This window comes from Centroberyx affinis, unplaced genomic scaffold, assembly GCF_046629955.1.
Source record: "Centroberyx affinis isolate AG114_WGS23_722 - 3 ecotype Tasmania unplaced genomic scaffold, CSIRO-AGI_Caff_v1 ptg009474l_1, whole genome shotgun sequence".
In the NCBI taxonomy this organism is placed as follows: Eukaryota; Metazoa; Chordata; class Actinopteri; order Beryciformes; family Berycidae; genus Centroberyx; species Centroberyx affinis.
In genome coordinates, this window is record NW_027284543.1 from 152,153 (window position 1) to 172,550 (window position 20,398).

Genomic DNA, 20,398 nt, shown 5'->3' on the forward strand with positions numbered 1-20,398 from the left:
ATGACAGTGGTCAAAATTAGACATAATAGAGGCCTTATTTTTTCCTCAAGAAAGCCTACTAATCAGCAGACATTACACAATGCAGTAGTATTCAGAGTGTCCATCAGGTGTCTCCACTACTCACCAGCCTGCTGATCTCCTCCTGTCTGTCAGGTGCAGAGCGAGCCGTGGCTTTGATCATAGTGGAGGTCTGATTATCTGTCAGCTTCTTGATGCACCGTTGACCTGCTACAATGTTACACACCTGCAAGGAAACAGAGGCAAAACCTTGAACAAAGGGCAGAATATGTGTTTTTTAACAATTTTAAACAGTATTTATCCAGGGAAGAATTTTCTAGGCACGCTTGAGCTTTTTCAGGGTTGCTCTGCCTCATATTCATACAGTTTGCACACAGTCATACCTGGGAGCTGCCCAGCACAACATTCACTACAAACTTCACCATACTTGCAAACTGCTTAATTTAAGATAATTTAAGATTCCCCAAAGCAAAGAAGAATAGTGGTGTGTATCCAATAGCTAGTCTTCTCTCACCTCAAGGGGCAGGTAGGTGTGCTTCTGTTCCTGGCCCACCTGTAGACAGGGCAAGTGTGGGTACTTAAGCTGCAGGTTGTACTTCTCCCTGAAGTACTGGGCTACAGTGCGCTCTACGGTCTGACCGTTCTCCAACTGCAGAGGGAACCTGGGGGGAAGAGAGCACACCCATGTCAAAACCTAGACTGCACTACTGAGGACAACTCAATCAGCTTCATTTATTTTATGATACCAACATGTGTAATTAGTGGCACAGCAATGTGTTTTGGCTTGCTACCATATTTCTTCAGGATTTGTGAGAACAGAGCAGGAAAGTGCAAACATATCATTAGGAGGGTAAAGAAGGTTTAGGTTGGATTTCTCCATCTGTACAGTATATATAAAAAAAACACTTAAGGACAAGGTTATCTGAGTTAATCCGATCACACTGAAGCCTCCTATAGATTGTGGAGAACCTGACACACAGCTTTGGGAGATTTCATTGTTCTATTTTTAGTAAGGTATGGCTGGTAGGCAAGTTTTGGTTTCGCTTCCTATGATGGTAAGGGTTGGGGTTTATCAGTAGTTTAATTGAATTCCTAGAGTTTACTAGATTTACATGTTAGGGGAAATCCACTCTAACATAATTTGTATTGTCTCGGACTGCGCAGTCTTTATTTATGCTATTTTTATGACCATCAGCAAGTCTCTCACATAGATCTAAGAAAGCTAAAACTCATTAAGAAAAAAATCCTGTAACTGCTCAGTTGACTGAAGGGGAAACTAACTTGGTGGACAGAATGACATCACCCTGAGGCATGTTATGGGGGTATTGCATTTTCTGATTCATACTTGATGGCACTACAATGAGAAAAAGCACATTTGGAAGTAAAAGTGTAAACAGACATTCTATGAGGTCCAAAAAGTCCGGTCTCCAGTTCACCGTCAGGTGTTGCCATTCGATGACATCATACATGACAGACTTCAATCTGATTTGTAGCTTTGGGAGTAAACTGTTCATGTCCACCAATAGTAATTGACACAATAGCATGCATCAATTACATTTTAAGGTAGATATTCACTTTAAGGTTATGGACTTTTAAACCTCACAACTGCACAACCACTAATGAACATTATTTTAAAAATTGCTTTACCCATAGTATTCTCATGGCATATCAAGCATTTCCTACTAGTGTGGCACATTGCCATGAACATGGATCACCCTCTGTGATGGCTGTGTTGTGATGTAAAAGCCTGCCATGAATAAAAACACAGCATAGCACTCTTATCTAGATGATAAATACAGCAGATGAGCAGCTGCATACAACAGCTACTTCACTAACGGATGACTAATGTTGACCAATTGGTTGTCCGATGAGTCAGCCATTATGTGGTTTGGTGCTGAATCGGTGATCATATCCTCTCCTGGTCCGCATTCCCCTCCCCCAACCCATCCGCTTACTCCACCCAGAGTCTCCTCTTCCCTCGCCCCGGAGACTGACTCACGTTTGATGGCTGGCAGGCCGGCGGGTCACGTTGCAGACGCGGTACTTCCTCCGCATGGTTCCACAGTGCGTCACCTCCACCTTCAGACCTGGTGAATAACAGAAAGCGTTGGGACCTGGGAGTGGCGTAGGTGTGCGTGTGAATGGCTAGATGTGACACACACACACACACAAACACATTTTTATCAGTCTTATATAAACTGTCCTTTTCACACACAGACACAGCGAACACGTGCATTTTCACCTTTGATTTCTTTGGTGAATTTGACCCGGTGCGAGTCTGTGAGGGGGCGAGGCTGCTCGTCTATGTTGTGGATGTCCAGCACTTCACACATGAACTGGATGACTGGCTGGGCCTTGTAGAAGGCCGTGGCAGACACTGCAAGACAGATCCAAGACAAGGGTTAATCAAAAAAATCACATAGAAAAAAAAAAGATAACATGGAACATATGCTGTACTATCACCACAAGTACATTGATGAACAACAATTTGAGATAAAAGATCGTCTGATACCATGATGTGAGCCCATGAACCTACACATTAGCTTATACAGTAACTGGCTGCAGCTATCTGATAGTTATATAGATATTTAAATGAGAGGCTAATATGTTTCATAGCCAATAGCTCAAGCATAGTTCAGAAGGAAAACTCAACAGAGCCTGAAATATTATGCAGTAAAATGGCTTCTGTAGGGTCTGGCATCTTAGTCTTCTGGGTGTCTCGAGGCTTTGGCATTATGCAGGACACAGACTGTTGGGGTGAATTTAAGGGTGACCTCATGCGTTCTGTAACACTTTACATGAACACAGGTTTATAATACATTCATATGACCATATGTTCAAAATGGCAGCTGCCAGAGAACTTTTATTTTGAAATTTTCACTCAATAAAGTGACACACTGTTTTGTTGCCATGTCTCAAATTACATAATACATGAATACCTGATGAAAGTTGACATAAGGATTGTTTGTGAATGTGCGATGTAGCTGTTACGAAGTGCTTCTTCTGGCATTATGAATGTTAAGTGTCACTAATGTGCTTTTGTTTCCATCAAAGAAAAATGTACTGCATGAAGTGCAGTCTGTGTGGACATTTTCTTATTTTCAACAGTGGGCTGTCCCTTCCTGATACCAAACTTTCTCCACAAGGACAAAGACACTGAGGTAGTGAGAAATGAAAATATGACAGAGACTGTAGAGCAAGACAGAGAACATGAGAGAGAAACAGAGATGTAGAGAAAGCCAGAGCAAATAAGACAGAAAGCAATGCAAAATCCAGAGAGATCCAAAAGTGGAAACAGAGACAGAGACAGAGACAAAGAGAGAGCGAGAGCGAGAGAGAGGTGTTGAGATAAGCAACTGTTCAATCAATCTGGTTCAGCCGCTGTGACTTGAGATGCCCCTTTCTGACAGCGTGGGCGACGATAGCACTGCAAGCACACATCCCTGAGTGAGCTGGTGGGAATAATACATGACAAGAGCGCAGGTGACTGCCGTGCACACACACACTCTGACACCTCTGGACTGCCCCGTGTGACATGAGAGCGCTTCACCATCGCTAGGAAGTTACATCACTTCTAATTATTTCCTTCCCACGCTCCGTTTTGTTTTGACTTCTGTTTAGAAGTGTCTATGAGTCATAAATGTAAATGTAAAATTGAGAGGTTTCATTTCTCTGTAATCAAAACTATTCGCTATATATATACACTTTTGGTCTCCTATGAAACCAAGTGTGGGAGGGAGTGTGTGTGTGTGTGTGTGTGTCTGCATGCGCATGCGAATAAATAAATAGTTTGCTTATTGGCACCCAATTGGCGCCCTTTTCATGCTCCCACATTTTCTTTGCTTGAGTACACAATGGCAAACAGAAGAAGAAGAAAAGAATGATTTGCAGATGGTTGGACTTCTTCTAGCCTGCTGTTAGAGGGTGGAAGAGACACTTGAGGGGGCCAATTGATTTCCGAGGCTGAGAGGGCGGGAAAATGAGAGACGGACAGACAGAGATTCAAACACAGAGCCTTCAAACGGTCTGAGCTAAACAAACGCTGTCTCAAGAAAACCCTCAACATAGCTACCCTCCTGACCCCAGCACCACCCACCAGTCTCACTCACTCTCTTTCTCACACACACACACACACTCACACACACATGCTGCCCCGTCTCCACAGCAACCGACTAGTCAGTTCCCATACAGCCAAGAACCCACCTCCCTCCAAGTTCCTCTAACACACACTCACACACACTCTCTCTCTCTCTGTCTCTCTCTCTCTCACACACTCTCACTCACACACACACACACACACATACACACACACACACACACACACACACACACTCCTACCCTCCCTCTCATCAACAGGGACTTGGTCTCGGACAACCTCCTGCAGTGTGCACATGGCAAAACACATTCTCTGCCACCCATTCTCAGACATTTGGACATTTTTCACAAATAATAACACACTGCACTTGAAGAATGCTATTCCAGGTCATCAGAGCGTGCTTCAGACAGTCACCTTGTCCATCTCCAATGGGCAGCACTCTCCTGAGCGAGGCATTAGCAATTCATGCATGCAGGGTTAGATCATGTCTTCAGATATCAAATTTCCTCAAGTACAGCTTATTCTCTAAAAATGTTCTGAAGATACCAACCATTATGGGGGACCTGTGTGTCATTCTATTCTATCTGTTCAATTGTTAAAATCTAATTTCCAACATTTCCTCGGCTGTGAAAGAGGAAACAGAGAAAACAATTTCTGTGTTGCAAATAAAACATTGACAATCTTGTGAATATTTGGTTGTTTGGATATATGGACAACTGTGCTGTATTCACAAACGTAATTATTATTTTTGAGGCAGGCTGAGCAATAAGGCAACTTTGATTGCATTTACATTATTCTAGCTGTGAGAGCAATTTTCCAGCTGTGGGGGGGCCATCGCAGCTAAATGAATGTAAAGCAAACACTGCAATTTGGTTCTCACCGTCAATGTTAAGCATCATCTTCCACATGGCGGGGCGCACAGACTGGTGGAAGCCGAACCACACCTCCCTCCCACCGCCCAGGGGGTGGTCATAGCCCTCTGGAGCCGAGAAGAAGGAACGACCCACTGGAGTGTACCTGGATGGAGAGATGGATGGATGGATGGATTGAGCCAGAATCAAGAGGAAAGAAAAAAAAAACGATGTTGGGGGGTGACAGAATAAAAGAAAAGAGAAAAGAAAAGAGAATACAGGAATGAAAGGGTGATAAAAAAAAATTAGGTGTTGAAAAAGAGTGAAATTAATTAAGCCAGAATGAGAACATGGAGCAGGGGAGGGGGCAGGACTCAGGAGATGACAGGAAATGGGGAATTAGTATTAGTTGACACAACCTGGATTGATAATGTAGGTCAATGGCTGTTTATACAGTGTCACATCGAGCTGCTCTTCAATACAGGCTGAAACTACATCAATGAAATGAGAGGGTGGCGACACCGGCCGCCTGGCCTCATCGACCTCTTATCGCTCTGCACAGGAGCCACATTAATAACGGTACATGGGCTACACGCTTCTCTGTGAATCCCAGACTGACAATCTGTCACGGTGCCAAGGCAATACCGGCCCCAGGCTCCTGCAAACAGAGCCAAATGAAAGGTGTCGATAGGCCCACTTTTTAATAATGGCTTGGAAACCGATTTTCATTAAAGCACCTCTGATATTGTGTTCGACTGTGCTCTTGCCGGGGCTTAGGAAAGTGATATCGAGTGAAGATGGTATGAGGTCAAATATGGAATACTGCGAGATCACACATAAGCCATATTTGATTTCCGTTGGGATCAGAGTGTTGATATTGGTGCCGCTATGACAAAACATATATTTACTCTGAGTATCAGAGGGATCATTGCTCATGGTGTATTTGACTTATCGGCTTCCAACTTTATGTAGTTTGGTGGCTGAAGATGGAGGCGGGGAAGACAGGTGGCCTGTTTCTCCCTGACTGATGGGCAATTGCCTCTAGAATGTGACAGATGATGAAATTTGGGTCAACATGACTACGGAGCTGTTAAAGAAGTATCAAAGATTATTATTCAATTGAAGAATGAAATAAAACTTTAGCCTGTGCATAGGTTTGCAGAGTTATTAGCAGAATTGTTTAATGCTACAATCTGCAATTAATGGGTTGCCCCACTTTTGTGCTTGTTTTGCAACAGTGACGCCTCAAGGTGAGCGTATAAGTACTTCTACTGATGCTCCACCTACAACTAAGAAACAGTGTACAGAAAAGAAACTTGCATGACCGTTCCTGGCACTGGATCAATATTTGTCAAATGGAGAGGACTAAAATAAATCGAAAGGGTTTTCCAGTGAGAGCTAGCTACAGTCTTGTTACACCAGTAAATTAGCTTTTGATGTCATTGCCAACAAGGTTAGCTTTTGCTAAAAACAAACTATTTACATTCTGGGGCATGTACTTTTGTAATTCCCCCTGCAGAGCCTCAAGAGGGTGCACAGAACAAATCACAGATTTAACCAACCAATGTAAAAAACACAAATCACAATGTCTTTTCTAGGGAGTTTCTAGAGTTTTCTCCAGAGTATCACCATTTGGTCGCTTTTTTAAGTCTTTTTCCTAGTAGTGCCACTTAATTGTCACCTTGGTCACAGCGGTGCGACTGAAAAGCCTCTGAAATTTTGAAAAGGGAGGAAAAAAAATTCTAAAGCAATGTTTTGTGTTTTGTAAAGCTATTAAATAATTTAGGTGAATTCTTATAACCTCTGCCATTTTAGAATGGCAGAGGTGTTAGAGCTCACTTCAGAACTGCTGTCACTCTGCCCTCTCATAAAACCCACAGGTCTCAAGTACTTCAGAAACTGATGAATGCACTTTGGCATATTTCAATAGACAACAACGTCTGTACCGTGTGTGCAGCAGTCTCTGAACCAAAATACTGGTGTCACCAGCTAAAAATGTTGGTAAAAAGGTTAGTCTGGAGCCCTGTAGTGGCAGAGGTAGCAGTAATGGTGATAATAGTAGTAGTGATCCAAAGTTGTGAACAGTTAGTAGTGCTTATCTAGATTAAGAATCAGGAGGTCTCAGGTTCCAGGCTTGCCAACAGGGACTAGCTGGATTATATGAATTCCAATTTATTCCCAAAAATGACAGACTGTAGCTGTCATTAAAATGTATGTGAGGGTAGTGGTGCTAATCTAGGGATGTGGCAGAATAACCAAATATCATTGAAGAATCACTGAAGGGTCTTGTGGTCGACTTTCAATTGATCAGTTTGATTTGGAAAAAAAAATGCTCCTTAAAATCACCATCTACATCGGGCAGAATATAACCACAGCACAGGTGCTTTTCTAGTCCCTAGCTCCAAACAGCATGTGCGGCGTTGTGCGTGAGAGCGGCGTGCGCGAGAGCGTCGGTCATAAGGTAGAAACAAACAAACACAAGCGCAGCAGGGTGTTGATTCCAGTCTACAATGCAATCTTAAAATTGATAAAGTAGGCCAAATTAATTTTATGGTGGAAAAAAGTTTATTTTCCTGAAGAAAATTATTCCTTTTGTGTTTGTTTGCTTTTTAATATATTATTATGATTAATGGACCACAAGTTAGGCTGTATGTAGCTATGGCATGTAGCCACTGGCAATAATTTATGACAATTAGCCTCATCTTGCTGGCAAAGGTTTTGTGCTCCATTTCAAAGAGATTCTACTCCCTCGCGGTTCATCATAGCATCTTGCCAAATTGTGCCCCGGCTGAATTAGAAAGAGCACACCAAGAACACTGCACCACGGGCCAATAAGAGACATGAGTGACTCACTTCATGGAGGGCAGGTGTCGCAGCACCACGTCCACGGCGTGTACGGGGTTGGTGCTGATCGGCTTGTCCAGCTCCAGCGGCTCGGGCATGCTGCGGCCGGTCAGCACCTCGTGGAGCATGTGCCAGCTGACCAGAGACACAAACTTGATGGAGACTTTGAAGGGACGGTCCTTCCCTCCCTCGCCCGGCAGAGTGACGTCCAGGTCCACCTGAGGGAGAAGAGAGAGGGGGGAGGATGGGGGTGGCGGAGGCGCATACAGACAGGGTTAGGACACGGCTGTGTGTGGATGAGTGTATTATTTAGCTATGCAAAGATTTCAGGTGGTCGTTGTTAAAGAGTTTGTATGTGTGTTTGTGTCTGAGAATATCTGGGTATCTAGAGTTTGTCTGTGTGTGTGTGTGTGTGTGTGTGTGTGTGTGTGTGTGTGTTTGTGTGTATGGATATGCATGCTGTGTGTGAGTAACAAGTAACAAGTTATACAGCATGTTTGGGTTCAGGTGATGATAGTTTGTTGAGATTGTGTGTGTGTGTGTGTGTGTGTGTGTGTGTGTGTGTGTTTGTGTGTGTGTGTGTATCTGGCATGCTTTGGGTTCAGGTGGTGCTGGGTGGTGTGTGTGTTTCTGTGTATTTTCCTGGCTCACCCCTGCTGGCGCCACAGGCAGTGGGTTGGCTGTGTACAGACTCCTCTTCCCATCATAAACTGGCCTGCGATCCCCAAAGATCGTCACCTTGAAGTGCTGTACCATGGAGTCGACCACCTCCCTGCACAACACACACTTTGTGATTTTCAGTTCTATGCAATGCCTAAAACACGGAAGTATTTCACGATTTACGGAGAATGTTTAAGATGTCTCAAAACAAATGATTAGAGAGACCATCCTGTGATTGAAATGTCACAGATTCAATCCCCACAACACCCAGTGTGTCCATCAACAGCCATGAGACACTGAACCACTACCTGCTCACACACTGACAGTCGATCTGCATGTAAACATCACCTAAATGCCTAAATGTAAATGTAAATAAGTACCAATGAGAAAGAAGTTTTACAAAACAATTCAGTTTAGATTTAGAGCGATAGTTCACATTCTAAAAGGATCATTCTGGTTATTTTCAACCTGGGCCTAATTTTCCTAGTTTTAGCCATTGTGACGAATGGACTGCGTTCAAAATTTTGTCACTTACTTCACTGTAGAGCTTTATGTACCTCTAGTTCTCAGGGAGCGCTGCTCTCCAACACACCCAGAGGACCAACACAATCTTTGTATACACACAATTATACACACAACAGTCATAGCAAACGGCAATGAACCCAATACATTTCCTATATCAGACTATACAGATTCAGTGAAAGCAAGAAGCAACAAAATAAACAGACCTCAGAGTATACAAATTCACACTGTTATTATGACTGTTGTGTATATAGTCTGACACCCACATGCATACTCTTGTATATAATGTATATAAGTTGTTGATCTACATGAATCATTACATTCAAAGATGCATTTTTGTCTTATATGTGATAACCTTCCCTCTCTACCTTTCCCTTTTTCTGCATCAAGATTTGATAATTAGGGTTCCCGCCTTGGAGGAGGAGGAGGATCCGGGGATCAGGTGATTCCTAGAAGGTTATAGGTGTGCATGCACTTGGTCTGTTAGACCTGACGAAGACCCATTCAGATCAAAATGTTGTCCTTTTTTTGGCACAATACATTTTTTAACCTTGGACTGCTGGCATTGGTGGATTCCCTGCTGTGTTTACTGCTTGTGTTGACACACTTCAACAATTTGTGACGCCTGATGAGGTGGTATCAGAGCCTGCTAAAAATTCCCACTTATCATATTTGTAATGAATCACCTCTAGGAGGTTGACGTGAACATTTTTTCCTAGTGGGCAGTTTGTATTTATGGAAAATCTGATATGATGTGAACGTGGCATCAGGACTACTTGCCAACTAGTTCACACTAGTTAAAATTACATATCTAATATAGTATATATCAAGTTTCAGGTCATTGACAGCTGGAATTCAAAGGTCTCATTGCATTTGGTGTTACTGTGTTGAAAAAACGTGTTGTAATTGCTTTTTGGGTTCAACAGTTTGAGATCACATTGGTCCTCTGAGTGTAGATTGGAGAACAGCGCTCTAAAGCTGAAGATGAAGTGCTGAAAATTTGGAACACAATCAATTGTCATGATGGCAAAAACTAGGAAAATAAGGCCCAGGTTAAAAATAAGTGGAGTTGAAATTATCCTTTTAGGCACATCCTACAGGTACAACAGGTCCACCCTACCTGTTGACTCGTCGCGGGCACTTCTCAGGCTTGATGTCTACCTCATAGAGGTAGACATCCATCTTGGGGATCTCCACCTGGAAGCAGTTGGCCAGCAGCTTGATGGGCTTCCCCATGGTGCCATAGCCAGGCCGCCGAGGCACGGAGAACAGGGACTGGGCCCCAACGGCTCCTAGCAGGAAAACAAGGAGGGAGGACAGGGAGGGGGAATGAGAGAAAGTAAGGGGAGGGAGAGGAGACAGACAAAAAGAAAAACTTATTGTAGATCTCATCCATCTTTGTCATTAGGGTTAGAATGTAATGAATGTTCGCTCATAGAGAGTGGCTCATGGTATACCAAAGTGATTCATCACAAGTCTTAGTCTTATTTTTCTTCACCAGGCATTTGTCACATTATGAGGGCATTGTGACTATTTGTCTTGTTGAAGCCAATGGGTATAGGTAGTTACAATTTTTGTTTTTTGGTTTACTTAAATTCCACTACAGAACACCCACCCCACCCCCAACACACACACACATACATAACAGTAAAACCCCAAATGTCAAGGTAACTCCCTTTCTACTGTGGTGGAAACGATAATGATAAACACACATCGCCTGACTTCGACATTTCAATCATTACCGAACACACACACACACACACACACACACACACACCTCCACGGTTCTATGACTGTTATCACTTTAACCTTGATTTCTTTATTCTTCTCAATGCAGGTATTAAGTATATTGTGACACTTCAGTGTGAAATGCACTTTAAACTGTATTTGACCTATTGGAACATCTGAGGAAAGTACAGAGAAGATGTAGATATGTTGAGAGTAATATAACCCAAGGAAAAATACACGGCCATGAGGAAAAACAAACACAGCAATGTAAACACTCCGACATGTGCGTGAGTGGTGCATCAACTTAAAAGCAAACAACTGCACAAACACACACACATGGACTGACACACATAGGCTACATGGCCAAAGACACACACACACACACACACATGTGACAAGCACATGGAAACATATCCAAGATACAGTGACAGTATCTGTAGTATCTGGATCACAAAGTACACGTACTTGGATCGGCTAATAGAGATACTTTAATGTCATAAAATAAAATGCATTTCCGATGTGAGGAAAAATGTCTGCAATGTGGCGCTTCGTTGAGCTCAGTGAAGATGATTCTAAAATTGCAAACTGCCAGCTGTGCCGAGGCGATTCTGTCTTCAAAATAATACTATAAAATCTGTCGCTGTCACTTTTGGACAGTGAGCTAAACAATGTTGTTAAAAATATATGCTGTGAACAGGTCTTTATGGAAAAAATTACCCCCTAAAAGCTTTATTTTCAATGTGGTACTTTGTATTACTGAAAAATGTTGCAAGTTGCAGCACATGTTCATCGTTAAGGGTGTTATTTTTTAAAGTTTTTACCTTAAATCTTTTATAGGGTTAGGTCTAGCTGGCTTGACACCAGTGCGCTAACCCAACTGATGTGAAAATGCTGAAATTTGCTGCGGTGGTTTGTGAAAAAGAACTTTCCGCTCACATTTACATCCTCTAACTTATGTTATGTAGACAAGTTTCTATTTTATTATTATTATTTCATCTTCTTCTTTGAGGATTACATTACATTATTTGATTGAGGACTGTTATACAACAGTCAGTGCATGATTTGATCAAATGAATGAATAAAATTGATGCACTTGGTCCTGCAATTGTTTTTTTTTTACATAACTGTTTTGTAATAGGCCAATACTAGGTGGCATGAATGGCTTTTAACCAAGTAGTAGAACAGAACCTCGTACTGGCCGATCTACTTAAAGCATTCAGTACTTGTATTGGTTCTGAAGAATTGGTATTAGTGCACTTCTAGAGCACACACACACACAGACCACGGGATTTCTTAGACATGAGTCACTTTGATCCAGAGACACAGAGTTCTGTTAACTTCAACTTAATGCGCCGCACTCATTTCAGTGCTATTTCGGGGCTGCTGAGGCTTGCCTTTCACATCACACTTGAGAAAACAAACGGCTTTGCTGACATGCCAATACATTGCTCGGATTCAACTCGAGATACTATCAGGCGTTCTACTATTCTTATGCAACATATATCCCATACCGAAGCTCTGATGCTACTCATCCATTCGCCTGGCCTGCATTGTTTTGTTTATGCCCCCCTACGCTTTCTTTTTCTCATTTTTATTCAACCCTGTGTTTTTCTTTCTCCGTAGCCTTGGGCCTGGTGCTCTCCGGTCTCTACCAAAAACTGCCCCAAATGTGTCATTGATAAATGAGAGTCAGGGCTGAGTGTGATTCATCACCGATTTGACTCACAGGCTCACATGTGTGGGTGATGTTGAGTTTTTAGGGCCCCGGCGAGGGGAAGGCAATAAAAAACTACCCCATAACAAAACAGAAACCTTCTGTCAGGTAACGCCAGACACCATGAGCAACTATGTTTATGGTTGGTCTTCGGAAGTGTGAGCTTTTTTCCATGATCCCTTCTTCCGTTTCTCTTCTGGTGGGCTGATGGGGTTGATGCTGTTTAAGATCGCCTGCTGGGATAAAATGATGAGAGAGAGGATAGTCTGGAATTCTAGCCACGGTTGTCCCCCTCACACACACAGCCATGTGCACACACACTTTTGTAATGGTAATTCCCTTGGGGCCCGCAGTAAGACTTGTGAGTTAAGCCCAACGTCTCACACACACACAGGGACAGAAGATGGACAAATGAAGACCCAATAACATTATGTCTTAATAAGCCGTTATTATATGGGCTACAGACATAGGCTTACCTACTATGGATCACAATCTGTTTTAACTTGGGATGTATTTATATTCGAGACAGATCTCACTCTAAAAGCTGCTGCCTGACACACTGTCAGGAGTGGGTCTTCACTGACAGTCCTGCCGTTTCCTGTGCTGTGGCGGGGCTGGTAAAGCCAGCTAGGGAGGAGTAGGAGGATAGTAGGGAGTGGTGGAATTAGAGAGTGGGCAGGGTTGGTGTTTTCTTGCTTTCATCTTGCCTTTGAGCCAGGCAAGCCTCATACTGTACTGGCTTCCACTCAGCATGAGTCACAGAGCCACCGCAAGTAGAGGAACACACAGCGGAGCATCCTGCTTTTGGATCCAGCAGCGAATGAAGCGCTAACTCGCTGTAGCAACCGCAGGGCCTTACAGCAAGTAAAAACACCAACACAGTAGATTTAAATGTTGGTATTCCACACATGTATACACACACACAAGAACACACACACACACACAGTGGGTTTCAGTTTTAGTATTAAACACACACACACAGAGTGATTTTTAGCTTTGATATTACACAGGCACACTCGCACACACACAGAGAATGAGTTTGTATTTTTTTGGTATTACACAATGACAAAGTTTTGGCATTTTGCACAGGAATACACACGCACACATCCTCCCTGGTGTTCTTCAAAACACAGAAGCACGCGCTCTAGGACGCCAAGCCATTCGGTACAGAAAGTGCCTCTGAAATGCTCTCAGACTCACAAGCACGCAAACTGTTTGATAATGCAACAGGAGCGCGGCGTCATTCCCGCCACGCAGCCACGCACAGCAGAAACTCCAACGCCACGCAGAGAGAAAAGGTAAGTGCGAAATAAAACAGAGACAAAGGGAACGGCGAGAGCAGAGAAGACGGCCGGCGTCATGGCAACTGACGGAGGGAATCACGGCGGTGCTGGTCGCACATCAGTTGAATACAAGACTAAACAGAAGGAGACAATTTAGTTCAAGTGCAAGTCCCAAACTGAACTAACTGACTTGACATTTTAGGCATTTAGCAAACATTTCTATCCTTACATTTATTGTAGGCATTTAGCTTGCTATTTATCAAAAGTGACTTACAAAAGAGTACAACAGTAGAATAAGCTAATAAACCAACCAATAATAAACTTAATGAATGGTGAGTGAGCATATTAAACTACTGAGCTTTAGACTTCAGGGCTTTCATCTATGAATATTTTAATGAAGGAAACAGAACCAAACAAACAGGAAGGGCTAGTAGGATACCAAAGTTAACCAGCTACTTTTACGTCAGTCAAATTGGTTATTAGAATAGAAAATAACCTCCAAAAACGCCTGGTACAGCAGACCCACTTACCAGTCGCAGTCATGACTTGGCTGGTGGTAATCTGCCAACATGCAAACAGGCATCAAAACAAACAAGCTGTGTGGGCCTAAATCAAAACACTGGCCTCATCATCATAATATTTGGCTCGTAGCGCTCTGCTCTGCATTCTTCAGCTTCCTGTCATTACAGCAGACCTCTGGGCATTCTGCCGCTCGCAGACATGTTTTGAGACATTGTGACGTTGGAGTTATTCCCATTTGACATGGTGTGGTTACAGAAAAGCTTATTCATATTTACTCAAGAGATAATGTAGGTCTAAAAACATGTCTTTACATATGCATGAAGTGAAATGTTTGAAAACGTTTATGCATGTTAAAAAAATTGGCTAAAAAGTGAATGGTAGTTTCTCTATGAAGTGCACAAGGACGTCATTTAACATTTAATATCTCAAGTCTACTCTCAACTAAAACCTTATGACATTGCACACACAACTGGCGGCATGCTGTGATGTTGAATATCTGCCAAGCCTGTCACACAGATGTTTTTGCAGCATGTTCAGAGCAGCCACCGTGTCCCTGATAATTCAGCGGCGCGTATCAGACACCTGCCCCCTATCTCTTCTCCTTTGAAACTGTGTCCCTGTCGCCTCCACAACCAGACGTAACAAAAAAGTGCTCGTCCGTGGGAGCAGGAACAAGTCGGTCAGGGAGGGAGGTATGACTGACAAGCCATGGGAGGAGGAGGAGGAGGAGGAGGAGGGGGAGCTGGGAGAGCAGCCTACTTAAGTCTCAGCCTTCCTAGGCCTTAACCTGCTGTGTCCTCAAGTCACCCACTGCGACAGATCATGTAAGGCAAGCTCAGGATCAGCAGACAGGCAAGCATAAAATACTGGGGCTTCTCATGTTAGACTAATTACACCGGAGATCGATCATATCAATCAATAGGCATGTGGTCTAGCTTACAAGGGAAAACTATAGAATCAAAACGTGTAGGCAACGTTTATTGTGTCTGATGACTAAGGCCTTGACTTAAGAACTGTCAAAATGGGCATTCCCAGGCCCGCAGGATGTGTGGGAAGCTGTACAATCCCCAACACACAGAGGCTTACGTGAGTTTACAGGAACATGTATACAAAAGTTCAGCAAATCTAAACATTGTACACCGATCAGCGAGCAGCCGACCAGGGATACCATGACCTCAGATGACATACTAGCCCGCTGTGACAAATAGTGAAAACCCAACCGCAACTCCACGCAGACACATCAAAGGCTTGTTGTCTGTGTCACCGAGTACTGAGAGTGTAAAGGTTCAAGGAAACCTCCCCTTGTTTAGTTTACTCTAAAGCAGTGGTTCTCAAATTGGGGGTTGGGGGTTGTGAGATAATTTTGTGGGGTCGCGTGATGATTATGGGATAGGAAAAAAACATTTCTACTATACAAATGTATTATCATGTGTAATTTTTCAGACTTTTCTCTAATTTCATAATAATAATAATAATTGAATAGTTTTCAGCCTCTATGCCTCCTCTGATAATCAAATGCAATGACCTGAAAAGGGAAAATCATCTTTTAGGTGAACTGTTCACCACTCCGGCATATGAAGCCTGTGATGGGGGTCGGAAGTAGGCAGGCATCACTTAGTTTTAAGGGGTCACAAGCCAGAAAGCTTGAGAACCACTCCTCTAAAGCAGTGTGTGTGTGTGTGTGTGTGTGTTTGTGTGTATGTATGTGTGTGAGCGTGCATGTTCAGATGATTACAGGGAGGACATACTTCTACAAACAGGAGATAAGAGCTTGTCCTCCCTCTCTCTTTCAATTTGTTTCTCACTTCCTGACCCTGTGAACCGAGAGGTTGAGGGACACATATAAGACAGAGGCGGTCAAACTCTTGTTCATGAATAAAATTAATTCCTTGAGGGATTTTCAGTGAAATTGCAACAACTCCATGTGTGGAGTGTGGATGGAAATTGCCACTCAAGCCTTAGCCCTGTTGCATGTTGTTGAAAGAGTGGCTCAAGCGTCCTTGTTATCCTTCATTATGCAACTAACAAATCATTCTATAGCCTAGGTCTAATACTAGCTTATCATTAAATAAGCCGTTTTCGCTGCAGTCATATTTCTGAGCATCCTATTTGTTGATAATACAGCAGCCCATCATTCGCTCTCAATCTCAACCACCACAACATGAGGACCAGCAGCTAAGACATGTCGTTGAAAAACTAGAGTATCCTCTGAGGTACTTTCTCACAATTTAAAAACATACCGTAACCATTTCTTACTATTTTCTATCTGAAAACTGGCCTATGAGGAGCAGAGAAATATGTCAGCAGTAAAACTTGCTAGTTAGCCTAATTAAATTCTCATTACATTTACATATTAGGCATTTAGCTGACGCTCTCTTGTGTAGAATATGCTCAAACTCCTAAATCACCAACATTAGAAGCAACCATTAGTATGGAGGGCAAGGGTCAACGGCCCGGTGCTCATTAACTATGTTGTTATTGGAGCAGAGCTGGTTGTTGTGTGCAATCAATCAGTAGCTCCGCTGAGGAAACATGTCATGGTTGCCCATTGGAGTCCAATTCATTCTGCATTAGCGGTAGTAAAATTTTGCCATGTTTGTATTGTCATTACCAGAAGCAAAAAAACAAAAACAAAATATAGCTGCAAGCGGCAACGGACGGGGTCCAAGCACAATATGGTCATTTGTCCAAAAATTAGAAACTTTACATTACAAGACATTACCCTTAGTTATCACGAGCTTAGTGGTGTGAGGCCACAGTGTTACCCATGGGATTTGAACCCACAATCTTTTGCATTGCAAACCTATGGATTAACCATTAGGCTACTGAGTCCCCTGGGGGACATGGAGGGAGCACAAAAAAAGTAGGGCCAAGTTACAAGACTGTCCAACCTGTATTTCAAGCCTTAGAAAGAGTATTTTAACTGTATCAGTGCGCTAGGTACCAGGGTACGAAAGATTTATCTCACTTGGGCCGACATGTCCTGACAATTTCAGCTCTCTAGGACATACGGCTGATTATTTATGAATTTTTGAAGTTTGAACGTCTATGGAAATTTAGTTATTACGTAATAAGCCACGCCCACTTTAATCAATTGCAACCGAAATTCGTAAGTCGACTTGGACGTGATCCTAGACCATGTGTACAAAGTTTCATAAAAATCCATTCAGTCAATTATGAGATATAAACTTTTTGCTTTTGTGGGAGTACTCAAGCAACACTCCTCAACATGTGTTACAAATTTTAGCTTGATTAGAGGAAAGCAATCAATTATCCAAATAGAAGTTTGAAAGAGCATGGTCCCAAGATGCTCCACACCAAAACGGCCTAGGAGGAGTAGCGAAAAAACACTTTCAGACAAAATTCAAAATGGCGGAAAATCTAGTCAGACGGAAATGGGTGTGGCCTATGCAGATAAATGCGGAATGACCCAAGGAATCCAGTGGAAAAGGAATTTTGATTCTACAACCTACGGATCAGAAGTTATACGCCAAAACCTAAAGTTGCTTGCTATAGCGCCACCATGAGGCCAACTGACGTGGATTTCGTAACCTGAGTAGCGGCTGAGACTTTGGACCTATCTGCCAAGTTTGGTCACTGTAGCTCTTACAGTTTCTGAGATCCAGATACTTTTAGGGCAGAAGAAGAAGAAACGGCGGAATAATAATAATCCTTACAAAAGAAAACTACTCTCTCACATAAGAAAGGAATTATCCTCAATATTAGTGGTGCACAATTACAGTCAAAATAATACTGATTATTTTGCATGATATTGCGATCATGAATGTTAATCATGATAATTATTCTTGATGATTTGACAGAATAATTTTATTTTTTAACATTTGGCGACTTATGTCATTGACTATTTTCAACTACAGCAGACATTTATGAAATGAATGAATATTATGCTAGTATGCAAATATTCCCCAAATATTCATGTTGAAAAGTAAACTGATACGGATACATAAGCCATTAATAGTGTTGCCTTTAAAATATAGGCCAATATTTTGTTGAAACAACTAACAAACACCAATGTGAACTCGTTCTGCTTTTTTTTGCTTTACAACACAACACAGTCACACTGTACACAGTGGGCTGAGAGCCAGAATAACTGGATAGTGAGAAGCTAGGCCGACATCCAGTCCCTGCTAAACCCCCCCCCTCACGTACAAACGTTGAACTTGTTCAGTCTCTCCATGCTGCCAACAAGCGCACACGTCCACACACACGTACTGGCCCACACACACACACACACACATACACACACACACACAATACAGCTGTTGTATGTCTAATCCAGAGAGGCCTGGGTTGTGGGAACAGGGCGAGTGCTCAGTGGCAAGGCACAATGGCGTCAGTCACAGCAGGCAGAGCCCAGACACATACACATACACATACACACACACACACACACACAAACACACACACTGATAGCTGGCTAGCTGGGATTGATGCACGTCACACACAGCCAACCTCCTCCCTCCTGTTCCTCTCATCCACCTCAGAGTGTTCCCTCTGGCACCCATGGGAGCCACTGCCACTCTCTGCCACAGATAAACACCAGCCGGCAGCCACGTACTGAGAGGTTGAGAAGCACCCGGTCAGTCACAACAACATGAGAAAATGTCTAAATACCCCTCAGGACCAACCTGTGGCAGAGAGATGGAGTGTGTGTGTAAGGAAGAGAGAATGAGAGAGAAGTTATGTGCATGAGAGAGAGAGAAATATTTTCAATCAGGAGGGGTGAAGCTGTGGTTGAGACTGTGTAGCGGGGGAGGGGGGGTGTCCACCATAGTAAGACAGAGAGAAGCCAGTGTTGAGTCAGTAGCAGTATGGAGGGACGAACACACACACACACACACACACACACACACACACGCACAGTAAATGTGCTTGCTCTTAAGTTGGCAACAGTATGGAAAGACAGAGCCTGATGGATGGAGATGGACATGGACATGGACACACACACACACACACACACACACACACACAGAATGTGTTAGCCCTGTTAAGCTGGCCAGGGGATTCTGCTGGGGCACGTTAAATAGGCCCCTCTGTCTTAGCAGGCTTGCTGGGCCAACCTGAGTGGAACAAGGGGCGGAGAGTGTTGACTTTATGTTGACTTGGGCCGGTTGATTGGTCAGTCATTGGCCTGACTGGGCCAGCGCCCGACAGAAAGTTTCTGGTCTTATCATTTCTCTGGTAATAAGCCTCTCTGTTCTGCCATAGGCCCACTCATAGAGATAAAACAGTTTCATTTTATTTAATTTTTTTTACTGTTTCATCTCCATGGGCCCACTCTCCTCTCTGTTGTGGTTGTCCTGACCGATCATACTAGACGACACCTCAGAGATACTCACAGAGGTGTGCCACTGCCGCTTCCATGGGCTGAAAATGAAGAATAAATACTGTACTATTTGTACAGTTTGTCTGCAATTTCTGAGTAAGCTGGCTCAAGCTGGCCCTTTTTTAAAAATTTTTTTAAAGAAAGGCATCAAAAGTTATCGCAAAAACACACATTTGAGCCCACAACACCTAGCCTGTATGTTGGCTAGGTGCTGTCCTGTAAGCGGCTAACTGACAACCCCTCATCATGTCTGATTAATGTATTGGCAAGACGGATGAATGGAGAGACTCACTAGCCTCATAATTTTCCACTCTGGTTTGTGTTTTGTTTTTTCCATCCCACTGATTCATTTTACGTTGATTAGCTGCTTAAAATATGTCTAAATAGCCGTCTAGCCTAAAATTAGGCTAAATGGAGTTTTAAAATGAAAGTTCAGTAGAGATCTAAGTACAACTTAGCTTAGATTTCTCTGGTACATATTTTTGATGTTTACAGCTGTTTATGCATTATTTAAATATATAATAATGTATTTACTGCTTGGTCTAAAACTGGGCTATAAATAGCCAAGATCCTGGCTATATGAGAGCTAAAGCATAGAGACAATGTTGAATCATGTTTAGTGCTCAGTGGGAGGTGACTGCTGGTCACATATAGAGAAAAGCCTCTATCAGTTAGTTGAGGGCTTATACATGATTATGATTAAGTGCAACATGGGCCATTTTTGTATATAGGCTACATTTTATAGACATCAGTTAGCCTACTTAAATGTATGAAAGCATAATCATTATTTTCATTTTTGCCTGCTGGGCCAAT

General features: G+C 42.8%; 1 protein-coding gene across 2 annotated transcripts in view; it reads right to left on the reverse strand.

Annotated features, from left to right (window-relative positions):
* ago3a (argonaute RISC catalytic component 3a) overlaps positions 1–20,398 on the reverse strand; it is a 38,736-nt gene that overhangs the window by 13,285 nt on the left and 5,053 nt on the right. For both annotated transcript variants that reach the window (XM_071514655.1, XM_071514654.1), the window contains exons 2-9: positions 10,112–10,283; positions 8,461–8,581; positions 7,819–8,027; positions 4,995–5,131; positions 2,261–2,395; positions 2,018–2,105; positions 533–680; positions 125–244 (exon numbers count right to left, since the gene is read on the reverse strand). In XM_071514655.1, the coding sequence (XP_071370756.1) occupies positions 125–244; positions 533–680; positions 2,018–2,105; positions 2,261–2,395; positions 4,995–5,131; positions 7,819–8,027; positions 8,461–8,581; positions 10,112–10,283 (1,130 nt within the window). The remainder of the gene's footprint in view (positions 1–124; positions 245–532; positions 681–2,017; positions 2,106–2,260; positions 2,396–4,994; positions 5,132–7,818; positions 8,028–8,460; positions 8,582–10,111; positions 10,284–20,398) is intronic.